At 58.9% G+C, this 21,341-nt stretch overlaps 4 protein-coding genes across 5 annotated transcripts; 2 read left to right on the forward strand and 2 right to left on the reverse strand.

Moving 5' to 3' along the window:
• Positions 1–288: 288 nt before the first annotated feature.
• Positions 289–1,004, reverse strand: SDHAF1 (succinate dehydrogenase complex assembly factor 1; the record flags this gene model as incomplete). The annotated part of the gene is made up of 2 exons (XM_082784946.1): positions 869–1,004; positions 289–788 (listed from the first exon to the last, which is right to left on the reverse strand). The coding sequence occupies exon 2, from the start codon at positions 763–765 to the stop codon at positions 289–291; it is 477 nt and encodes a 158-aa protein (XP_082641072.1). The 5' UTR covers positions 766–788; positions 869–1,004.
• Positions 1,005–1,207: 203 nt separating this feature from the next.
• On the reverse strand, positions 1,208–3,976 carry TBCB (tubulin folding cofactor B). The gene is made up of 6 exons (XM_082784955.1): positions 3,814–3,976; positions 3,108–3,251; positions 2,114–2,210; positions 1,820–2,011; positions 1,433–1,505; positions 1,208–1,345 (listed from the first exon to the last, which is right to left on the reverse strand). The coding sequence occupies exons 1-6, from the start codon at positions 3,949–3,951 to the stop codon at positions 1,231–1,233; spliced, it is 759 nt and encodes a 252-aa protein (XP_082641081.1). The 5' UTR covers positions 3,952–3,976; the 3' UTR covers positions 1,208–1,230.
• Positions 3,977–5,554: 1,578 nt separating this feature from the next.
• Positions 5,555–7,588, forward strand: POLR2I (RNA polymerase II subunit I). 2 transcript variants are annotated; one of them, XM_082784953.1, is made up of 6 exons: positions 5,555–5,639; positions 5,875–5,929; positions 6,037–6,110; positions 6,777–6,851; positions 7,289–7,340; positions 7,430–7,588. In XM_082784953.1, exons 1-6 carry the CDS (start codon positions 5,581–5,583, stop codon positions 7,490–7,492), a joined length of 378 nt encoding a protein of 125 aa, XP_082641079.1. In that variant the 5' UTR covers positions 5,555–5,580; the 3' UTR covers positions 7,493–7,588. The 2 variants fall into 2 exon arrangements, with proteins under 2 accessions (XP_082641079.1, XP_082641080.1); XM_082784954.1 differs by lacking the exon at positions 6,777–6,851.
• A 10,987-nt stretch (positions 7,589–18,575) lies between these two features.
• On the forward strand, positions 18,576–19,565 carry LOC309890521 (olfactory receptor 10H1-like; the record flags this gene model as incomplete). Its single annotated transcript, XM_082784948.1, has 1 exon — positions 18,576–19,565. The coding sequence occupies one exon, from the start codon at positions 18,576–18,578 to the stop codon at positions 19,563–19,565; it is 990 nt and encodes a 329-aa protein (XP_082641074.1).
• Between the last annotated feature and the right edge of the window lie 1,776 nt (positions 19,566–21,341).

Below are 21,341 nucleotides of genomic sequence, written 5' to 3' on the forward strand. Positions count from 1 at the left end.
TGCGCCCCCGCGCCGCCCCCCGCAGCCTCCTCAGCGCCGCCGCCGCCGCCCGCCCCGCGCCTCTCCACCACCAGCCCATGGCCGCCGCCTCCGTCCCCGTCCCCGCCGCCGCCGGTCCCGCGGGGCCCCCGCTGCCCGTTGGCGGAGCCGCGCGTCCGTCAGCGCCGCCCCGCCCCCGGGAACCGGCCCCGCCCGGTGGCTGCGCGCGGGGCACGCCGGGAGGCCCCGCCCGGTGTCCCGGAGCCGCCCCTGCCCCCCCCCCCCCCCCCCCCCCCCCCCATGAAACGTTCAATAAACGGCACCGGGCGCGGGGAACGGGCCCCGAGGGGCTTTATTGGCGGCGGGAGGGGCCGGGAGCCCAACCGGGAGCGGGAGCGGGTCCAACGCGGGTACCGGGTGCCGAACCGGGAGCGGGTCCTGGCCCAACGCTTGTACCGGGAGAGGGACCGGGAGCGGGCCCAGCACCGGGCCCAACGCCTGCACCGGGAGCTGCACCGGGACCCGCCCCGGTCGCGGCACAGCCACCGGGGGGGCCCCGAAGACGCCCATGCGGGCGGTGCTGGGGGCCCGGAGCTGCTGCAGTTGGCGGCGGCCCCGGCGGAGCAGGAACTCGGCGCGGAGCCGGTCCCGGGGGGGCAGCGCCGCTCCCCGCCGGAACTCCTGGCGGATCCGCGCCGCGAAGCCCGGTTTGCCGGCGGCGGCTCGCAGCAGCTGCCGGTAGAGGCTCAGCGCCTCCCGCCTCAGGCCCCCGCCCGCCGCCGCCATCCGGGGAGCGATCGGGGCCGGGGCTGCGGGGAAGGAACCGGGGGGAGGCGGTGAGGGGGGGGGGGGAGGGAGGCGCCCCCGGTGCGGCCGCGCTGCCACTCACCGCTGCGCCCCGCTTCCGGCGCCGCCGTCACTTCCGGCTCCGCCCCCCGTGCAGTGATTGGGTGTTGGAGTGGGGGGCGTGGTCGCTAGGAAGCCCCGCCCCCACGATGGGGCCAGGCAGGGGAAATGGGTGAAATTCAGGGGGATTTGGGGCTGGGGGAGGCACCCCCCCACCTCCCCGCTGCTAGGGGGGGCTTTTGGGGCACTTTGAGGGGGGGGTGGAAACAGCGCTGGAGGGGCGGGAGGCGGAGCCATCCTCAATACCAATAATAATTATTAAAAAAAAAAAAGAAAAGAAAAAAAAGGACAAAAACGGTGAAAACGGTGAAAAAAGGGGGGCGAGAAGTCCCCGCGCCGCCCCCCTCACAGCTCGTCCAGCCCGTAGTCCTCCTCGGGGAAGTCTCCGGCGGTGACGCTCTGCGGCTTGACGAAGGCGCCGTACTTGGGGGGGCACTCGAAGTAGCGGCGGCCGCCGACACTGGGGGGGGGGGAAAAAGGGGGTCAGGGGGGGCCCGGCAGCACCCATGGGTGCTGGGAGGGCGCGGGGGGCGTGTGGGGGTCTCACCTGCCGTCGTGCTTGCCCAGGGGCTCGTCGTAGCGGACGCCCACCCAGTGGCCGGGTTTGAAGTCAGTGAGACCTGGAAGGAGGGGAAAAATAAAGGGGAAAAATAAAGGGGAAAAATAATAAAGGGGAAAAATAATAAAGGGGAAAAATAATAAAGGGGAAAAATAATAAAGGGGAAAAATAATAAAGGGGAAAAATAATAAAGGGGAAAAATAATAAAGGGGAAAATAAAGGGGAAAAATAAAGGGGAAAAATAAAGGGGAAAAATAAAGGGGAAAAATAAAGGGGGAAAAATAAAGGGGAAAAATAAAGGGGAAAAATAAAGGGGAAAAATAAAGGGGAAAAATGGGGAGGTTGGGGACACCGAGGGGGGTGTCGGGGACGTACCCACGTACATGATGGTGCCCCTGCGGCAGGGCTGCCCCGGCACCTGCACCTGGCAGCGGGAGCCCACCGGGAGGGCGGCCGCCAGCGCCGCCTCCTGCGCCCGCCGCTGCTCCTGCTCGGCCGCCTGGCGCCGCGCTGCCGCCTCGTCGTAACGGCCCCACTGCCGCTGCTTCAGGAAGGCCCGCAGGGACTCTGCGGGGACAGCGGGGGACGTGGCACGCGGGGACGGGGCTGGGGGCGTCCCCGTGGCCCCCCTTCCTGGGGTTCCCGGTGCTGCCGCCGCCCGTACCGTACCTGGGCGCTTGTCGTAGTCGCTCTCGGGCATCTCGTATTTCTGCACCTGCGACACGTCCTCGTACTCCCCGATGCGCGCCCCGCTGCGGTCGATCACCTGCGGGGGTTTTGGGGGCGTTGGTTTTGGGGTCCCGCTTCGGGGTGGGAAAAGGGGTAAAGGGGTTGGGGGGGGGGGAAGGGGCAGCAGCGGTTCAGAGTCTGGGTTTGGGGTGAGAAAGAGGGAAAAGGGGGTTGGGGGGAAAGGGGGGTTGGGGTGAGGAAATGGGGTAGCTTCAGAGCACAGTTTTGGGGTGAGAAATGGGGAAAAGGGGTTTTGGGGGGGGGGTAAGGGGGCGGCAGTGGTTCGAAGTTTGGTTTTGGGGTGAGAAAAGGGAAAAGGGGTTGGGGAGGGGAAAGGGGGTTGGGGAAAGGGGAAAGGGGGCAGCAGCGGTTCAGAGCACAATTTTGGGGTGAGAAAAGGGGGAAAAGGGGATTGGGGGAAAAGCAGGCAGCAGGAGTTCAGAGTCGGGTTTTGGGGTGATAAAAGGGGGAAAAGGGGTTTGGGGAGCAAAGGGGGCAGCAGCGGTTCAGAGTCTGGTTTTGGGGTGAGAAAGGGGGAAAAGAGGATTGGGAGAGGGAAAGGGGGCGGCAGCGCTTCAGAGTCTGGTTTTGGGGTGAGAAGGGGGGAAAGGGGTTGGGGAGGGGAAAGGGGGCAGTAGTGGTTCAGTCTGGTTTTGGGGTGGGAAAGGGGGAAAAGGGGTTGGGGGGGGGGAAAGGGGACGGCAACAATTCAGAACACAATTTTGGGGTGAGAAAGGGGAAAAGCGGGGTCCCTGAGGTGTGGGAAGGGACTGGGAGCATCTTCCATGCGGGTACCATTACTGGGACCCCCATTTAGGGGTGAGAACGGGGGGGGGGGGGAAAGGGGTTGGGAAAGGGGTTGGGAAAGGGGCGGCAGCGCCTCAGAGCCTGATTTTGGGGCGAAAAAGGGGGAAAGCGGGGAAGTTTGACCCACGTGCACTCGGCAACCGTCGGTCACCGGGTAGGAGCCCAGCAGGGCCTCGTCGCAGTCCAGGCGCCCCAGCAGCTCCTCGGCGGGGCCGTACAGCTCCAGCTCCATGCACGACGCGGGGCTGCCCACCACCAGCTCCAGTTTGCACTGCGGGGACACGAAGGCGCTGGGGGACCGGGAACCGGCACCGGGAACCGGTGACCAGCACTGGGAAGCGGCAACCGGGAATGGGAACCGGTGCCAGGGACTGGGGACCAGCACCAGGGACCGGCACCGGGGAACTGGGCACGGGAACCATGGACAGGCAGCAGGGAACTGGGAACCGGCACTGGGGACTGGCACCGGGAACCGGGCACCAAGAATCGGAACCGGGAACGGGAGCCAGGGACCGGCACCGGGGAACTGGGAACCGGCACCGCAGAAACGGCCCCTGGGGACTGGGACCAAGGACTGGGAACCGGTACCGGGGAACCGGGGACTGGGAATCGAGGACGGGGAGACCGGCACCGCGGAGAGGGAACGGGAACCGGCACCGGGAAACCGGGAACCGGGAGATGGGGACCGGGAAACCGGGAACTGGCACCAGGGACCGGGAACCGGGAGAGGGGCGGGGGCTGGGTTTAGGGCAACGCTCCCGACACCGCCCCGGTCCCGTCACGGGCCCGGTCCCGTCACGGGCCCCGCTGAGGCCCGGTCCCGGTGCCGGTACCTTGAACTCTGCGATGGTGAGCCCGGTACCGTAGCGCTTGTGTGCCCGGAAGGCGTTGAGGCTGCTGCTCACCGCCAGCGACACCGCCCCCGGCCCAGCACCGGGCCCCGGGCCCGGGCCCGGCCCCGCCGCCGTCATGGTGCGGCCCCGCCGCCGCCGCCGCCGCCGCCGCCGCTTCTGGAAGCTTCCGCCCGCCCCTCGCGCCGCTCAGCCAATCCCGAGCCGCGGCACGCCCACCGGGATGGGGGTGGCCAATGGGAGAGGGGAGATCGGGGAGCGGCCAATGGGGAGGGAGGGAGGGGGAGGGCGGGGCTGGGCGGGGCGCGGGAAGGGTGGGGCGGGGCGGGGCGGGGCGGGGTGCACAGAGCAGTGCACGGGGTGCTGCAGGGCAATGCATGGGGTGCAGGAGAGCTTTGCATTGGGTGCAACAGAGAAATGCACAGGGTGCTGCAGAGCAATGCATGGGGTGCTGCAGGGCAATGCACAGGGTGCTGCAGGGCAAATGCATGGGGTGCAGGAGAGCAATGCACACGGTGCAGGAAAGTAATGCACGGGGTGCAGCAGGGCAATGCATGGGGTGCAACAGGGAGCAATGCCCGGAGTGCAGGAGAGCGATGAACAGGGTGCAACTGAGCAGTGCATGGAGTGCAGCAGGGCAATGCACGGGGTACTGCAGAGCAATGCATGGGGTGCTGCAGAGTAATGCACACAGTGCAGGAAAGTAATGAATGGGGTGCAACTGAGCAGTGCACAGGGTGCTGCAGAGCAATGCACGGGGTGCAGGAGAGCAATGTACACAGTGCAGGAGAGTAATGAATGGGGTGCAACTGAGCAGTGCATGGGATGCAACAGAGCAATGCACAGGGTGCAGGAGAGCTTGGCATTGAGTGCAACAGAGATGCACGGGGTGTTGCAGAGCAATGCATTGGGTGCAGGAGAACAATGCACGGGGTGAAGGAGAGCTTTACATTGACTGCAACAGAGCAGTGCATGGGGTGCAGGAGGACAATGCATGGGGTGCTGCAGAGCAATGCATTAGGTGCAGGAGAGCAATGTGTACGGTGCAGGAGAGTAACGAATGGGGTGCAACTGAGCAGTGCATGGGGTGCAACAGAGCAACGTTTAGGGTGCAGCAGGGAAATGCACAGGGTGCAGCAGAGCAATGGGTGGGATGTAACAGCACTGCATGGGGTGCAGCAGAGCAGTGCACGGGGCTGTAATGGAGCAGTGCATGGCGTGCAGCAAAGCAGTGAGAGGGCTGAAGGAGAGCACTGCATGGGGCGCTACAGAGCAGTGCACGGGGTGCAGGAGAGCAATGCATTGAGTTCAGCAAACCAATGCACGGGGTGCTGCAGAGCTCTGCATGGGGCTGTCCCAGGGCAGTGCACAGGGCACTACGGAGCAATGCAGGGGGTGCAGCAGAGCAATGTGCAGGGCTGCAACAGAGCAACGCAGAGTGCTGCAGAGCAACACAGAGCAACACACAGCCTAAAAACGGAGCCCTGCAGAGCGTGCAGCAGAGCAGCGGAGCAGCACAGGGGGCTGTAAGGGAGCTGGAACAGAGAAAAGCCCCGGCGGCACCAGGGGGAGGTACAGGGGCGCAGAAAAGCAACGAACGCGCGAGCCAGGACACGAAGCGGTTAACGCGCACGGGCACGAAGGGCTTAACCGCTCCCCCCCCCCCTCCCTCCCGGCCGCTTCCCGCCACTTTTTGGCCCCTCGCGGCCGCCGTAAGCGGGAGCCGCAGCGCGCAGGCGCGGGGCCGCCATGGAGGGGGAGGGCGGCTACGAGCCGGGCTTCGTCGGGATCCGCTTCTGCCAGGAGTGGTGAGGGCGGGGGGGCACCGGGGGGGGCACCGAGACCCTGGGGGGGGCACCGAGACCCTGGGGGGGGGGCACCGGGACCGCGACCGGGGCCTTCCGGAGCCCCGGACCCGCGCCTGGGGCCGGGCCTAGGCCTAGGCCTCGCTTCAGGCCTTCACCGGGCCCGGCCCCAGCCCCCCCCCCCGTTAACTCCCGTGCCCCCCCCCCCCGTTAATTCCGGTTGCCCCCCCCCCCCCAGTAACAACATGCTGTACCCCAAGGAGGACAAGGAGAACCGCATCTTGCTCTACGCCGTGAGCATCCCCCCCCCAACCCCCACCCCCGGGGCTCCCCCTGGGCCGTGCCCCCCCACCCCCCCAGCCCTAAATTTCCTCCTTTTATTCCCCCCCCCCCCCCCCAGTGCCGGAATTGTGATTACCAGCAGGAGGCCGACAACAGCTGCATCTACGTCAATAAGATCACGCATGAAGTGGAGTGAGTGGGACCCCCCCCCCCGGGCACCGGGACACCCCCCCCGGGCACCAGGACCCCCCCCCGGGACAGTACCGGGAGCCTGGGACCCCCCCCCTCCCCAGGACAAAACTGGGACCCCAAAACACCCTGCCCAGACCCCCCCCCTCCAAGGACAGCACTGGGAGCCCGGGGCTGCCCCCCCCCCCCAAAAAAAAACCACAAAGCAGCACCGGGACCCCCCCTGGGATGACCCCGGGACCCCCCCCGGATGGTGCCAGGAGCCTGGGACCCCCAGGATTCCCCTGGGACCCCCCCCCCCGCGGTTTTCCAGCCCGGGGGGGTGGCAGCAGGGCTGGGGGGTGTGGGAAAAGTGATTAAAAGAGGTTGGAGGGGGAGGTAAGCCGGGGTAGTTAAGAAGAGGGTAATTAATGAGGGAGGGGTTGGAGAGTAATTAGGGGGAGTAAGGGGGGCTGTAAGGGGAGAGAGCAATTAATTGGGGGGAGTAATAAGGAGGGGGGGTGGTTTGTAGGTAATTAGTGGGAGCAATTAATGAGCGAGCGAGGAGCGAACGCTGGGTAATGAGAAATAATGAGGGGGGGGGCAGTTAATGAGGTGGGGGTTTGCTGATAGCCTGGGGGTAATTAAGAGGGGTAATTAACAGCTTCCCCCCCCCCCCCCCCCCCGCAGCGAGCTCACCCAGATCATCGCCGATGTCTCCCAGGACCCCACGCTGCCCCGCACCGAGGACCACCCCTGCCAGAAGTGAGGGGGGCACGGGGACCCCCCTGGGGACTTGGGGATCCCCCCGGGGACACGGGGACCCCCCCGCAACCCCCCTGAGGCACAGGGACCCCCATGGGACCCCCCCGGGGACATGGGGACCACCCCCTAGAGACATAGGGACCCCTCCCAATGCACAGGGACCCCCATGGGACCCCCACCGGGGACGCAGGGCCCCCCCCCAAGACACGGGGACTCCCCCAGGACCCCCCCCGGGGACACGGGACCCCCCCCAGGGACACGGGACCCCCCCAGCCACCAGCTCCAACCTCAGTGTGAGGGACGTGGGGGTGGCCCCCAGGGCTCTGCCGTGTCCCTACGTGTCCCCACCCCCCCCGTAGCCCCGTTCCCTCCCGGGGGGGGCTCCTGGCTCCCCCTTGTCCCCCCCCCTGCTGCCACCCTGTCCCCTCTCCCCCCAGGTGCGGGCACAAGGAGGCCGTTTTCTTCCAGTCGCACAGCGCCAGAGCCGAGGTGAGGCCGCAGCGCCCCCCCCGGGGGCTGTCCCTGTCCCCTCAGCTGTGTCCCCCCCCCCTCATAACCCCCCCGTGCCCCCCCCGCAGGACGCCATGAGGCTGTACTACGTCTGCACGGCCCCCCACTGCGGCCACCGCTGGACCGAGTGACGACACTGACCCCCCCCCTTCGCCCTGCGGGTCCCTTTTTTCCTCTGTACCCCTTAAAAACGTATTTTTTTTGGTATAAAAAATGGTTATTTTGGGCACCGGGGCGTTTGTGGGGCTGTGGGGTTTGTGGGGTGGCTCCTGGGGGGCACCCAGGGGGGCGGGGGAAGTTTTGGGGTGGGGGTGGGGGTGGTGAGGCCGCATCCCTGCGGGAACCTTGCAGCTCCCACCTAACTCTGGGGCCCCAAATCCCCTGTGCTGGGCCCCAAATCCCCGCACTTGGCCCCAAAATGCAGCCCCGGTGTCCCTACTTGTCCCAAATCACCCCAAATCGCAGCCCCAGGGCTCCCACCTCGTCCCCCCTGCACCCCAAATGGCACCCCTGCTGTCCCCGATTGTCCCCGTGCCCCCCCCCCCAGGCTCTGTCACCCCCCTGGGCTCCGGGTTCGGCTCCCAGCAGCATCCCCAGAGCTCCAAATTCCCCGTTAGGCGTCCCAAATTCCAGCCCTGCTGCCCCGAATAGCCCTGAGGGACCCCAAATAGCCCCGGGGGGCCCCAAATCGCCCGCTGGGTGCCCCATGTGGTGCCCCCTGTGCCTCCAGGCTGCCTTTTGGGGCTCCAGGCCGCTCTCCAGGTACCAGAGGAGCCCTAAAGGGCCTCAAATTGCATCGCCAACCCCTGCAGGGCCCCAAATTGCTCCCCCAAAACCCCAAATCGCCCCCCAGGTACCCCAGATTGCCCCCCATGTACCCCAAATTGCCTTCAGGGAGCTTCACCTCACTGCTTGGGGCAGGCAAACGGCGCCAGCAGAGCCCCCAGCCCCACCTGGAGCCCCCCCATGTCAAAGCCTCCCTGGCTCAGCGATGCCATTTAGGGTCAAAACCTCCGGTTTTGGAACAAAAACATTTATTAGTGAAGAATCCTAAAAACCAACTCACGCCCCTGTTCCTGCTGCCAGGTGGCTAAAACCCCCAAACCCCAAACTTTGGAGCTAAAAAACCCCAAGAAACGTCCATCCCAATGCCCCGAAAGAGCTTAAAAGAGAGCAAAGTTCCTAAAAAAAAAACGAAGGGAAACCACGGGGGGGGGTCAGGCTGTGCCCCCCCCCGGGGCTGCCACCCTGCAGCCGCTTCCGGACCATCTCCAGCAGGGACTCGGAGTAGGTGCGGAGGAGGGCGAGGGTCTGGGGGTCGTGGGGGGGGATTTGGGGGTCGTGGGGGGGGATTTGGGGGTCGGCGTCGGTGCCGGGGTCGCAGGTGCTGCTCAGGGAGGCTTGCGCCCGCCCCGCATCCTCCTCCAGGCCCTGCGTCACCTGCGGGACACGGCCCCCCCCCGTCACCCCCTTGTCAGGGGTTACACGGCTCCACCGACCCCAAAAGAGGTCATTTTTGGGGGCTGGAGCTGCAGCAATGGGGGTGCTGCCCCGTGAAACGAGGCTGTGGGGTTTGGCAGCCCCGTCCTGCCCCAAATTCGGGGCCGAGCAAAGCACGGGGGGGGGGTCAGCAGCTGGAAAACACCCCCAGGGGAACTTCTTTTTCCATTTTTTTCCCCTTTTTTTCCCGTTTTTGCCCCCAGCCCCCTTCCAGCCACCCACTTGCCTCCGGTTCCTGCAGCTCCGCGGCCGCTTCCAGCTTGGGGCTGTGCTGGGGGGGCTGCACCCTCGGGGGGCAGGCGGCCGCCAGCCTGTGGGGGGGGGACAAAAGGGGTCAGGACAGGGAAAGGGGACGGGGAAACGCTCCCCAGGGCAGCACCCACCTGCCCGCTCTGCGGCAGCGCGAGAGGAATCGGGTGGAAATGCTCAGGCGCGGGTTCAAGAGCAGGGATTTTTCGTCCTCCCCGGGCTCGGGGGGCTTCAGATCCTTCAAGGAGCCGTCGAACCTCTCTGTGCAGCGAGGCCGGGGGGTGTCAGCATCAAGCAGGACCCAGGGAACCGGTGCAGACCCCCCCCAGTGTCCCCCCACCCCGTTACCGGTGCAGGGGGCGTCCACCAGCGTCTCGAAGTGCTGCTTGAGGAATTTCTCCTGCTCGGGGGAGCTGCTCGGCGCCGGGCCCTCCTCTGCCTGCCCCAGCTCCGTGTCCCCGTCCTCGGAGACCCCGGAGTCGTCGTCTGCCACTGAGGAGCGGGGCAAAAGCCCCCCCGAGGGATGAGGGACGTTAACAGGAGCCCTCCAAAAGCCCCAGCGCGGCGCTCGGGTGCACCCCGACAGCCCTGGGGGAAATCCCCGAGTTCCTAAAGCTGCTGCCGAGCATTTTTTAGGGTCGTGCCTCTCGGCCAAGCCTCACCTCCTGGCTTGGGCACGGGGGGGGCTGAGGCTTCCTCCTGGGGCAGCTCCTGCAGGAACGGGGGCTGCAGCGGCAGCGCCTTCAGGCCAGACCTGGGGGGGAAGGTGAGCAGGTCACAAAAACCACCAAAAACCCGCGTCCAGGAGCAGGCAGAGGGGCTGAGGGACCAGGGGGGTGCCCACAGGATCGAGGGAACCCCAACCCTGGCGAGATGGGGCTCGGGGCGGTGACACGAGGCCGAGTCCAGCCCAGCAGAAGGTCGGTGCTTCAATGGGGTGGCTCAAAACCGACCCTAAAAAAAAGCAGCCAGCAGCTGTGGGTCCTGAGGCAGCCCAAAGGGAAACGTTAAACGAAATCAGCGCCTGCTGGTGACGTTTTGAGGTGGTTTTGGGGTGGCAGAACCACGACCCAGGCTGGACCGGGTGGCAGAAAGCGGCACCGAGGCCGCTCCCACCCAACGCAACCCAGCAGGAGCCGTTTTTGGTGCTGCCCAGAGGAAGAAATCCCCCCCCCAGCACGGAGGGGAGCCCCTTCCCGTGTCCCCTTGGGGCAGAAGGAACCTGCTGGCCTCCGGCGTGCCGTGCTGGGAGCAGGGCTCGTCCAGGCTGGGCTCGGTCGTGTCGGGCAAGTCCAGCTCCCGCTGGGTTTCATCCTCCAGGAACAGCTCCGAGCCTTTGGAGCTCTCCACGAGGCTGCTGGGGGAGGCGGCCGCCTGCCAGAAGGGGAGACGAGGCGAGGGGCTGAGCCCTGCGGGGGGCTCGGGACCCTCCCCGACCTCCAGCAGCAGCTGCTCCAGGTTCCTGGGCTCCAGCTCGGCGGCGCCTTCGAGGTCGCTGCTGCTCTTGATGGGGGTGAAGCAGCTCGGCTCTGCCTCGGGCAGGGTCTTGATGGGGCCGTGCTCGGCGCACGCTGCCCACCTCCCCTGTGGCCGGTAACCGCCCCGGGGGCTGGGGGCTGCGCCGTCGGAGCCGTCCGCCTCCCCCAGCTGCGAGGGGAAGGGGGGGGACACACAGTTTGCCTCCGTGCTGGGTGCGAGGGTGTCTCCCCCCTTAGAACACCAGGGGTTGAATTAGGGGCAAAGGGGGGCTTCGTGCGGCTGCAGTGGCTGAATTCAATCGGATTCAATCCTCCCGTGCGTGCCCCTGCCTGACTTACCAGCCTCTTGGCCCACATGGGCAGCTTGCCGTTGGTCAGGATGCACACGGGGGCTGGGGGAGGAGAGATGGGTTTGTTTGCGGCAGAAATTGGGGTGGGAAAGGGGAAAGCAGCTCCCAGGCAGGCTCTGGAAGCGTCTGGGCTGCCTTGCCGCCCGCCCAGCCGGGTCCCTTCGCCCTCCCCAGGCAGGGGCAGAGCCTTGCAGAGCTGCACAGCGAGAAAAAGAGGGGGCAGCCACGCAGGGTGGGGGACAGAGAGGATCTTTGGACTCACGCGGCTCCAGGTCCTCCTTGGACGGGGTCTGCGTGGTCGCGGCCTTGTCCTGCTCCACGCCAGGCTCCTCATCGCAGGGTCCCCCTCCACCACCGGGGACGGCCACGTCCGTGTCCCGCCTGCTGGAGAGGGGCCGTGGAGCCGGTCCCGAGGGTGTCGGGGGGTGGGAGGTGGGAGTGAGGGGCCGGAGGCACCCCCAGGGGTGGACCACGCACGTTTTTCCCCCATCCTGTACCTGACGGGCACGGGGAACGCGGGCTCCTTCCCCCTCGGGGGCTGCAGCTGGTTGAGCTCCAGCAGGTGCTGCCTCATGCTGCTGGTGAGCTCGGGGCCCAGGCGCCAAATGAACACGCAGCTGGGGCAGAAAGGTGGCGTTGGGGGGCAGGTTTCCCCCAGATTTGGGGCACGAGGGCTTTACTTTAACACCCTGAATTCCATTAACTCCCCCAGCATGGGTGAATTAATTCACCTGCCGTGTGCACCCCCCCCCACAGCTCTCTAAAGCTGGTTCTTGCGAGGCACGGGGCGTGATTAACCACAGAAATCCCCCCCGTAGCCCCCCGAGCACAGCTGCAGGAGGACGGGGGCTTTTTGGGCGCTCGGGTACCTGTCTCCTGAGACGGTGATGAGATGCTTGCAGTCGTAGGTGAATCGCATCCCCATGACGATATCTGGGACAGAGAACCAAAGGCTGCTGCGAGGCCAAACTAGCCCCGCTCCGCTCATTAAGCCTCCTTAATTAGTCCCCCAAGCCCCTGCCATCTCCCACCGTGCCCTTTCGCTACGTCTGCCAACACGCTCTGTGTTTTGCCACCCCGTTGGTGTGAGCGGGCACCCGAAGCGAGCAGGATTCCCAAAGATTTTCCCCAAATTCTTCGAATCAAACGCAAACTCCCAGATTTTCAGACACGCCAGCGCCAGGAAACCAACCTGAGTGCCCGAACATCTTGGCCACGCACTCCCCCGAGTGGAAGTCGATGATGGAGATGCTCTTATCGGAGCAGCTCGTGGCCAGGAAGGTGCCCGAGGGATCCAGCTGCACCTGGGGAAAAGAGCAAGGGGATCACAGAACCCCTCGGCGTGCCCCGAGCCCTTTGGGACCGCGGGCTGCTGGCGGGCAGCTGGAGCTCTCCGCAGCTCTCCTGGGGTGCCCTGAGCTGGGACTCCCAACCGCCCCTGAACGTGTGCGGGATTTACTGCTCCACATGGATCCGTGCAACTCCATGGGTCCGGCTTGAATTCATCCCAGGGTGCTTAAAGAGCTGGCTGACGTCATTGCGGGACCTCTCTCAATTATTTCTCAACGATCTTGGGAATCTGGAGAGGTCCCAGTACACTGGAAGCTGGCAAATGTCGTGCCAATTTTCAAGAAGTGTAATAAGAAAGAAGACCCTAGCAATTACAGGCCTGTCAGTCTCACGTCAGTGCCTGGTAAAATTATGGAGAAGATGATCCTTGAAGTTATTGAAGCGCACCTGGGGGACAATGCAGTCATTGGTCCCAGCCACCATGGGTTCATGAGGGGTAGGTGCTGCCTAACAAATTTGATTTCCTTTTATGATAAAGTCACCCATCTAGTTGATCAAGGGAAACCAGCTGATGTGATCTTTTTGGAGTTCAGCAAAGCTTTTGACACGGTTTCCCGTAGGATCCTACTGGACAAAATGCCCAGCATACAACTTAACAAAAACATCGATGGGTGAGCAGCTGGCTGACGGGCAGGGCTCAAAGGGTTGTGGTAAATGGGGCCACATCTGGCTGGCGGATGGTCACTAGTGGGGTCCCTCAAGGCTCCATTTTAGGGCCAGTCCTCTTCAATGCTTTTATAAATGATTTGGATGTAGGACTAGAAGGTGTTTTGAGGAAATTTGCCGACGAAACCAAACTTGGAGGAGTTGTGGACTCGGATGAGGGTGGAAAGGCCTAGAGGGGAAGACATATGAGGAGCGGCTGAGGGCACTGGGCCTGTGCAGCCTGGAGAAGAGGAGGCTGAGGGGGGACCTCATCGCAGTCTACAACTTCCTTGCGAGGCGGAGTGGAGAGGCAGGTGACCTATTCTCCGTAATCACCAGTGATAGGACCCGTGGGAAAGGTGTTAAGCTGAGGCAGGGGAAGTTTTGGCTGGACATCAGGAAGAGGTTCTTCACCAAGAGGGTGGTCACACACTGGAACAGGCTTCCCAGTGAAGTAGTGATTAAGGAGGTATTGGGGAGGCATTGGGGAGGCAAGGACAATCCCCAGACATGGACTGTGTATCTCGAAACAAGACACTGGAACTCATGATAAGGAAGCGGCAGACGGACAGAGAAACAAACGTAAGGACTGTAAATCTCAAAACTGGACCTTGGAATTCATTATAAAGATACAACAAATGGAAGAATTAGCAACAACCAGCTCTTGCAATTAAGAAACATGCCAATTCAGCAGATTCCTGACCAAAGGTGAAAAGTACACTGTGAGGAAGACTCGGGGTCTTCCTCCCAAAGACCCCTGCCCACGTCCCAAAGACCCCTGCCCACAATTCTTGGGAGGCTCTACGCAGGCGCAAGGTGCCAAAAGGCTAATTAGCATGAGAAGCGAGGGAAGGCGGGGATAGGTAATGAATATGTATAGGTGCTTGTAGAATATTGATAGATTGATTGTATAAATTCAAGACTGCTTTCCGCTTTGGGTATGCACGATAGGTGGAGAGATCCCCCGTGCATCCAGCGCTGCAATAAAGAATATACCACTTAAAGGAATTTCGGCTTCGATCTTTGAATCAGTGGCAGCTTTTTCCAAGTCTGACCTACGCCTGGCACCTAATCTGCGTTTCAGTAGATGTACAGAAGGGAACAAAGAGCTGTGTTGTTAGCACTGTATTTAAAAAGCTACCATGAAGAAGATGCCTGTGTTGAGCGGACAACAGGAAGCTTTCAGTGCATCTCCAGGCAAAGGAGAGGAAAAAAAAATATCACTGAGGAAAAAATGTGTTTCTTCTTATCCACTTCAAGACAATGTTGAAAACCTGGCATCCTAAATGCATCTTTACCTATGGAACCACAGTCAGCTCATTGCATTACAACTGGAAAATTTCATACTTAAGAGGGAATGACAGGCAATGAGGAAGCAGGAGCGTTCCTGGCATCAAAACTTTTGCTCTTCAAAGTTTTGGGCAAACTTCTCCCCATTATTAGTCTGGAGAGAAGAAGAAGATCTTCACAGTTAAATGTATGGAGCGTAGAGCAGAGTGGAGACACCACGGCTAGGCTCTGTGACCAGGTGGGGACTCATAGAATCCTAGAATCCTAGAATATCCTGAGTTGGAAGGGACCCTTAAGGATCATCAAGTCCAACTCTTGACACCGCACAGGTCTACCCAAAAGTTCAGACCATGTGCCTAAGTGCACAGTCCAATCTCTTCTCAAATTCAGACAGGCTCGGTGCAGTGACCACTTCCCTGGGGAGCCTGTTCCAGTGTGCAACCACCCTCTCTGTGAAGAACCCCCTCCTGATGTCAAGCCGAAATTTCCCCTGCCTCAGCTTAACCCCGTTCCCGCGGGTCCTGTCACTGGTGTTAATGGAGAAAAGGTCTCCTGCCTCTCGACACCCCCTTACGAGGAAGTTGTAGACTGTGATGAGGTCTCCCCTCAGCCTCCTCTTCTCCAGGCTGCACAGGCCCAGTGACCTCAGCCGTTCTTCGTACGTCTTCCCATCCAGGCCTTTCACCATCTTCGTAGCCCTCCTCTGGACACTCTCCAACAGTTTCATGTCCTTTTTATACTGTGGTGCCCAGAACTGCACACAGTACTCGAGGTGAGGCCGCACCAGCGCAGAGTAGAGCGGGACAATCACCTCCCTTGACCTACTAGCGATGCCGTGCTTGATGCACCCCAGGACACGGTTGGCCCTCCTGGCTGCCAGGGCACACTGCTGGCTCGTATTCAACTTGCTGTCTACCACGACCCCCAGATCCCTCTCTTCCAGGCTGCTCTCCAGCGTCTCATCGCCCAGTCTGTACGTGTAGCCAGGGTTTCCCCGTCCCAGGTGCAGGACCCGGCACTTGTTCTTATTGAACTTCATGCGGCTGGTGATCGCCCAGCTCTCCAACCTATCCAGATCCCTCTGCAAGGCCTTTCCACCCTCATTCGAGTCCACAACTCCTCGAAGTTTGGTGTCATCAGCAAACTTGCTCAAAATACCTTCTATTCCTACATCCAGATCGTTTATAAAAATATTGAAAAGTAGCGGCCCTAAAATGGAGCCTTGAGGGACCCCACTGGTGACCGCCCGCCAGCCTGACGCAGCCCCATTTACCATAACCCTTTGGGCCCTGCCCGTTAGCCAATTGCTCACCCATCGTATGATGTTTTTATTTAGCTGTATGGTGGACATTTTGTCCAGTAGGATCCTATGGGAAACCGTGTCAAAAGCCTTGCTGAAGTCCAAAAAAATCACATCAGCTGGTTTCCCTTGGTCCACCATACGGGTGATCTTATCATAAAAGGAAATCAGGTTAGTTAGGCAGGACCTACCCTTCACAAACCCATGCTGGCTGGGACCAATGACTGCTTTGTCCCCCAGGTGCGCCTCAATAAGTTCGAGAACCATCTTCTCCATGATTTTACCAGGCACTGACGTGAGACTGACAGGCCTGTAATTGCTAGGGTCTTCTTTCTGACACTTCTTGAAAATCGGCACAACATTTGATTTAGTAGCTTAGTGGGTAGTATTGGTGATAGGAAGACAGTTGGACTAGGTGATCTTGATCTTGATCTTGAAAGGTTGTCCTTTCCAACCCTATGTTTCTATGATTCTGCGATTCTATGACAACCTTTGAGAAGTTGTCAGGATGTCCTATTCCTAGCAGAGCACTGGATAACTAAACCCAGTCCCAGAGAGCTTGAGTAGATATTCTCGCCGATACTGGAAGTATTTGTGATCAGGCCATCTGTCCAGAGGCTTGTTCTGTGCACATGGTCTGTTTATGAGCTGGTCACCCACACGCTCTACACAGTCAGCACAGGGACACGAGGTCCTCTGCATCCTACCATGATGTGGAATGAAGGGAGGTGTGCCCATGGTCCCTTGCCGAGGCCTTCCCACCTGTCTGAGGACCTGGGGATCTAGCCCAGGTGGAGATACTTCCATGTAAGACTTCTGGAGTTAGGTGCGCTGAATCCTAACCTTATGGCAGGAGAGGGAAACTGAAGAGGCCTGATTCGCCTGCCCATCCATGGATTTCCACTGTTGTAGAGTCGCCCAGAAAAACATCTGTGAGAACCCCCCCTTGTGATTTGTGTCTCTTATTGCGTTTTTCAGAAGTAGTCCTAAAACGAAGTATTAAATGACCTCAGACACAAGGAGTGGCCCTGTGCCACCCCAGAGAGACCCGGGCCTTATAGGCAGAGTGCCTGGTGCTCTGTGTGATGAGGGGTTGGGGAGACGGCGAGAGATGGGGGACGGCACTTCCGAGCTGGGCTATTTGAGCACAGTCCTGTGCTTCTTTCTGAGGAGAGCTCCAGACCCTCTTCCCATGAGTTAAACATCATTTAAGCAGATGTTTAACTGCTGCTTAAAAATCCAGGGCTGCAAAGCACCGACCTCTGTTTGGCTACGTGTTGGGATTCCTGACAACGTGGCCTCCTGTGGGATGCTTCACCTCAGGAAGCACGAAGGAGGGAGCCGAGTCTCCACCTCCCCAGCCTGTTTCTTCAAGCCCCAGTGCCAGGCTTGCAGTGGGGAAGAGGGACAGGGGCTGAGCTCCTACTCCTCCCTATATTCCTGCACCAAGAGAGAAGGAGATCTGCAGCCCCTGCTGCCAGCCTGGCACCTGCGCTGCCTGCAGGTAAGAGCCAAGCAGAATCCTGCCCTGGATAAGGGTGCTCAATCCACCGGGGGTGCCCACAAGCTATTTAAGACCCTCCGTAAAGCCATGATTGTGGCTGAGCACAGAGAGAACGGGCACACGGGATCATCACGGGGCTGACGGGCTGCAGTGTGGTGCAGTGCATCCGTCCTTCCTGGGAGAGTGAGTGCTCATCACCTCCTCATCGGTGTCCAAGGGAGATGCTTGCCTGGGCAGGCAGCAGAGTCCTGCTGAAGGTCAGTGAACACCTCTTCCTCCTGCAGCCGGCGGGTCAAAAGCAGCAGGAGGAGACATTGCCTTGGAGGAAGTTTTAAAGGTATTTTCCTCACCCTTTCTTGCTGCGTCTTGTCTGATCCGGGATTGCACTGACTTGTGGTTAACGACGCATTAAAAACTCAAGCAGTGCAAAATGTCCAGCGAACGGGACAGAGCTGGGAGCTTACAGTGCAGGTGCGGTCCTGTGTTAAAGCCTGGGTCAGACCTTGTTTGAAGAAGCCAGGGTAATATCCCACTGTTCTCACTGAGATCAAGACCACCCCACACATGCCATCCATGTTAGGGGGGCACCTTGAAACAACACAGCTCTAGGAAGGTATCCCTACAGTTCCAAGGCCATCACATCAAATGGCATCTCCCCCAATTTCCAGCACCACAAATGTCTCTAGGCATCCCCTGAGCTGTACCTCCTGGAGCATGAGCACCCCTGGAGCAGTATGGGTCACACCCTCTGAAGGTAAAAGACTGATGTGATCAGACATCGCAAGAAATGTCTGTCCCCATCTAGGAGAAAAAGACACAAACGTGAATGGTGGATATCCAGAGGTAGGTGAGACAAGTTTCCCCTTAAGATACAGCTCGGTTGACTCTCCTAGAGTCCTGTGGGAGTACTGAACGTGCTGCTCTTCCCTTAACCATGCCTAGATCTGCTAATGAGATGAAAGACGCTTTCATTACAGTTCAGGATAAATCAGGCGACTACCCTTGTCCTCTCCATCAAGACCCATGGTTAGCTACAGTGGGTGCAGATCCTAGGAGTCAAAACATCTCGGGAGAGAGCGGAAGGGAGGGTGAGCTGTCTGCCTGAGGTGTCTGCAGGTAGGTTCATCCCTCTCAGTCCATGCAAAGCCCTTGGAGCTGCAGCCCATGGTGGCCAGGGTTCAATTCTGCTCCTCCCTGGATGAATGCCAGTAAGAAATCCTCACTTCTCCCTTGTGTGCAGTGTGCCCTAAGCCTGCTGAGGAACTAATGCCACTTCTGTTCTCTTCTTTCTTTTCCAGCTGCAATCAGTGCTGCTGCACACCGATGGGCCAGTGTACTCCTTTAGCTAATGCAGCACAACCCTTGAAGGCAAGCAGCAGTGGAGAACAAAAAGGCATGCTGTGCTTGGCATAGGATTGAGAGTGCAGAGAGAAATTCAGCCTTAAAAGGGGAATGCTCAAAATCTTCACCACTGCCGTCCTCACACCAAGATACAGCTGCTGCTGTTAAAATATTGCTCTTCTTGTGCTCTTCTCAGACAAAGCACAAATGAGAAGGGAGAATCAAACCATTCCAACAGGGTTTGTTTTTATTGGGTTTTCCTACTTTCCTAAACTCCAGGCTGTGCTGTTTGTGCTGTTTCTCCTCATGCACGTGGTGACCCTAGTTGGAAATATTATGATAATGTTTGTTATCAGGCTGAATCAGCAGCTGCACATGCCCATGTATTTTTTCCTAAGTGCTCTATCCTTCTCAGAAATCTGTTATACCTTCTCCATCATCCCAAAGATGCTGTCCGGATTAGTGCTGGGAACTAGAACCATTTCTTTCTTGGGCTGTGCTGCACAGATGCATTTCTCCTTCATGTTTGGATTCACGCACTCTTTCCTCCTGACAGTGATGGGATATGACCGGTATGTGGCGATCTGTCAGCCCTTGCATTACAGCACCGTGATGACCTCCCGAGCCTCTACCCAGCTGGTGGCTGCCTCATGGGCAGGGGGTGGTCTCCTGGGGCTGCTGGTGACCAGTGCTGTGTTCCAGTTACCGTTCTGCCAGTCCCACCGCATTGACCACTTCTTCTGCCATGTGCCCCCCATACTCCAGCTGGCTTGTGCTGGTGGCAAGGTGGTTGGCACTGTAGTTGGCATCTTTTGCATTACTGCCTTGTTGGGATGCTTTCTGTTCATCCTTCTCTCCTACGCCTTTATCCTTGGCTGGATCCTGCAGATGCCATCAGCCGAGGGGAGGCACAAAGCTTTCTCCACCTGTGCCTCCCACATCGCCGTAGTGGTGGTGCACTATGGCTGTGCCTCTGTCATCTATTTGAAACACCAGTCACCCCGTGCTGCAGGAGCTAGTGTTCTGATTGATGTGTCTTACACTGTCTTCACCCCCTTCCTGAGCCCCATCATTTTTAGTCTGCGAAACAAAGATTTAAAAAATGCCTTTTGGAAATCTCTGAAGAAAAGCTTCATCATCAGGAATGTAAATATTTGTCCAGGATTTAGTTTCAGTTACAGGAGTGATTATTGCTAATTTTTATTTTTATTTTTTTTTCCTTTGGTAGTTCCTTGCTGCTTTCGAAAGAATAGCCATACTTTTTTTCCAGGCAAATGATTCATTCCTGCAGATGTGACACCTTTTGCACTCACTGGGCATCACAGGCTGCACTGCAAGGCTTGGCTGGAGCACCTAGGTGTAACTTTTAATGCTGAAAATTCAGCATCATGCAGAAGCAAGAGTGGACAAAGCTCTCAACACTCCCAGAGGAGACACGAGCCACTTCTTGAGGAGCAGCAGGTGAATGTCTGAGACCTGGTGCAGTAGGCTCTTGTCCCCACCATAGGCACTCTGACTGATCCTCTAAGTATGACTTTGTCTCTTCTGGTGCTGACTGTGAAGCTGGCCTGAGAAGGCTTTGGACTGATTCCCTTTTGTCTTGTTCAGCTTTTGACAATTTGCAAACTCAAAAGTGCTCACTTGAAGACAAACACGTTTTACTATTCTGCTGTTTTGAAAAACTCACTTCTCTAAGGAATTTAGGTGTGGATTTAAAAAGGTAGTTTTAGAGTATAAGGATTTTGTTTGAGATAAAAGTATTTATCTATTTATTTATTTCTCCAGGTATTTGCACTCCTGTTTATGCAAAAACAATCAAGCATTTAAACAGTTTTCCTACATCTGGATAGGTGCAAAATCATAAAATACCTTGGTTTTTCTGAACACTGATTTTCAGGCACAATTTCTCCCCCCATGACATACGTGTAACTTCAGCAGGACTATGTTCTCTCCCAGGGCTACAGACAAAAGACAGGGAGATCTCTGAATCCACTTGCTTTAATTATTAGCTTTGTAATAAGTAATTAACCTACCAGTGCTCTTCTGTACTCAGAATGAAAAATGAAGGAAGTGTTATTCAGTAGTAGCACATTTGTGCATGATTTGTTACTGCAAGTGAGAGGACACCACTTGAATGTGCTTTCAACAGAACTAAGGAAAAAAAAAATACTGGGTAAAAGTCATTGTACTTTGCACAGACCAGTAGATATATTTGTTGGCCCAGCCATAGCTTGAGGAACAGGCAGACTTCCAGGGTCTAACATCCAGGATATGAAACACTACACTGATTTCATAGGGACCGTGACAATGATGTACAAAAAGAAATGCACAGAAAGATGTCAAGAAGGTTGTGTGGGGTTGTTGTCTCCCCATTTCATCCCATCAGTGCACAGGTACCCTTGGGGAGACAGATCTCAGAAGGGAAGGATAAGAAAGAGAGAAAAACCCATCAAAGTAGCCTGATACCGACAGGCAGTGAGCATAGCCAGGAGAAGAGGAGCTTTGGACAGGGGTGTGCCAGTGCTGCCCTGGAAAATTCAGCCTGCTTTGTGCAAATCTGACAGGACTCTGTTTAAAAAGAAAGTCCAGGAGCCTGCTGAGCTCAGATCTGAAGGATAGGTCTGCCCTTGGCCTTTTGGACAGGTGGACAGGGGCTGGAGCATGGGGTGGTAGGAGTAGAGCTCTGGCCATGTTGGCACGTTTCACTTTGTGCCTGGCTGATTGCATGCCAGAGCTTGGCCATGTCACTGCTTATAGCTGGCTTTAAAACGTCAAGCTCAGCAGAAGCACCTGAAGAACCCCCTGAGAAACAGACATTACCTGCTAGAGTTCCCATTGCACCAGGCCTCTGCTGGAGCAGCCACGAGTGCCCCTGTGCTGCTTGTGCCTGTGCTTCCTAGCAGAGATGAAAGGTGATTCAGATGGAAATATTTATCCTTTACATCCATAGAAATAAATGTGGCATAGCACATG

Source organism: Aythya marila (genome assembly GCF_965140915.1).
Source record: "Aythya marila genome assembly, contig: HAP1_HAP1_SCAFFOLD_61, whole genome shotgun sequence".
Classification (NCBI taxonomy): Eukaryota; Metazoa; Chordata; class Aves; order Anseriformes; family Anatidae; genus Aythya; species Aythya marila.

Coding starts and splice junctions, on each gene's coding strand:
- POLR2I (XM_082784953.1), top strand. CDS start 5,581: ATGGAGGGGGAGGGCGGCTACGAGCCGGGCTTCGTCGGGATCCGCTTC. Junction 5,640..5,874: donor ATCCGCTTCTGCCAGGAGTG/GTGAGGGCGGGG, acceptor CCCCCCCCCCAG/TAACAACATGCTGTACCCCA. Junction 6,111..6,776: donor AAGATCACGCATGAAGTGGA/GTGAGTGGGACC, acceptor CCCCCCCCGCAG/CGAGCTCACCCAGATCATCG.
- TBCB (XM_082784955.1), bottom strand. CDS start 3,951: ATGACGGCGGCGGGGCCGGGCCCGGGCCCGGGGCCCGGTGCTGGGCCG. Junction 2,211..3,107: donor CCGACGGTTGCCGAGTGCAC/GTGGGTCAAACT, acceptor AAACCCCCGCAG/GTGATCGACCGCAGCGGGGC. Junction 1,346..1,432: donor CTGGGCAAGCACGACGGCAG/GTGAGACCCCCA, acceptor CCCCCCCCCCAG/TGTCGGCGGCCGCCGCTACT.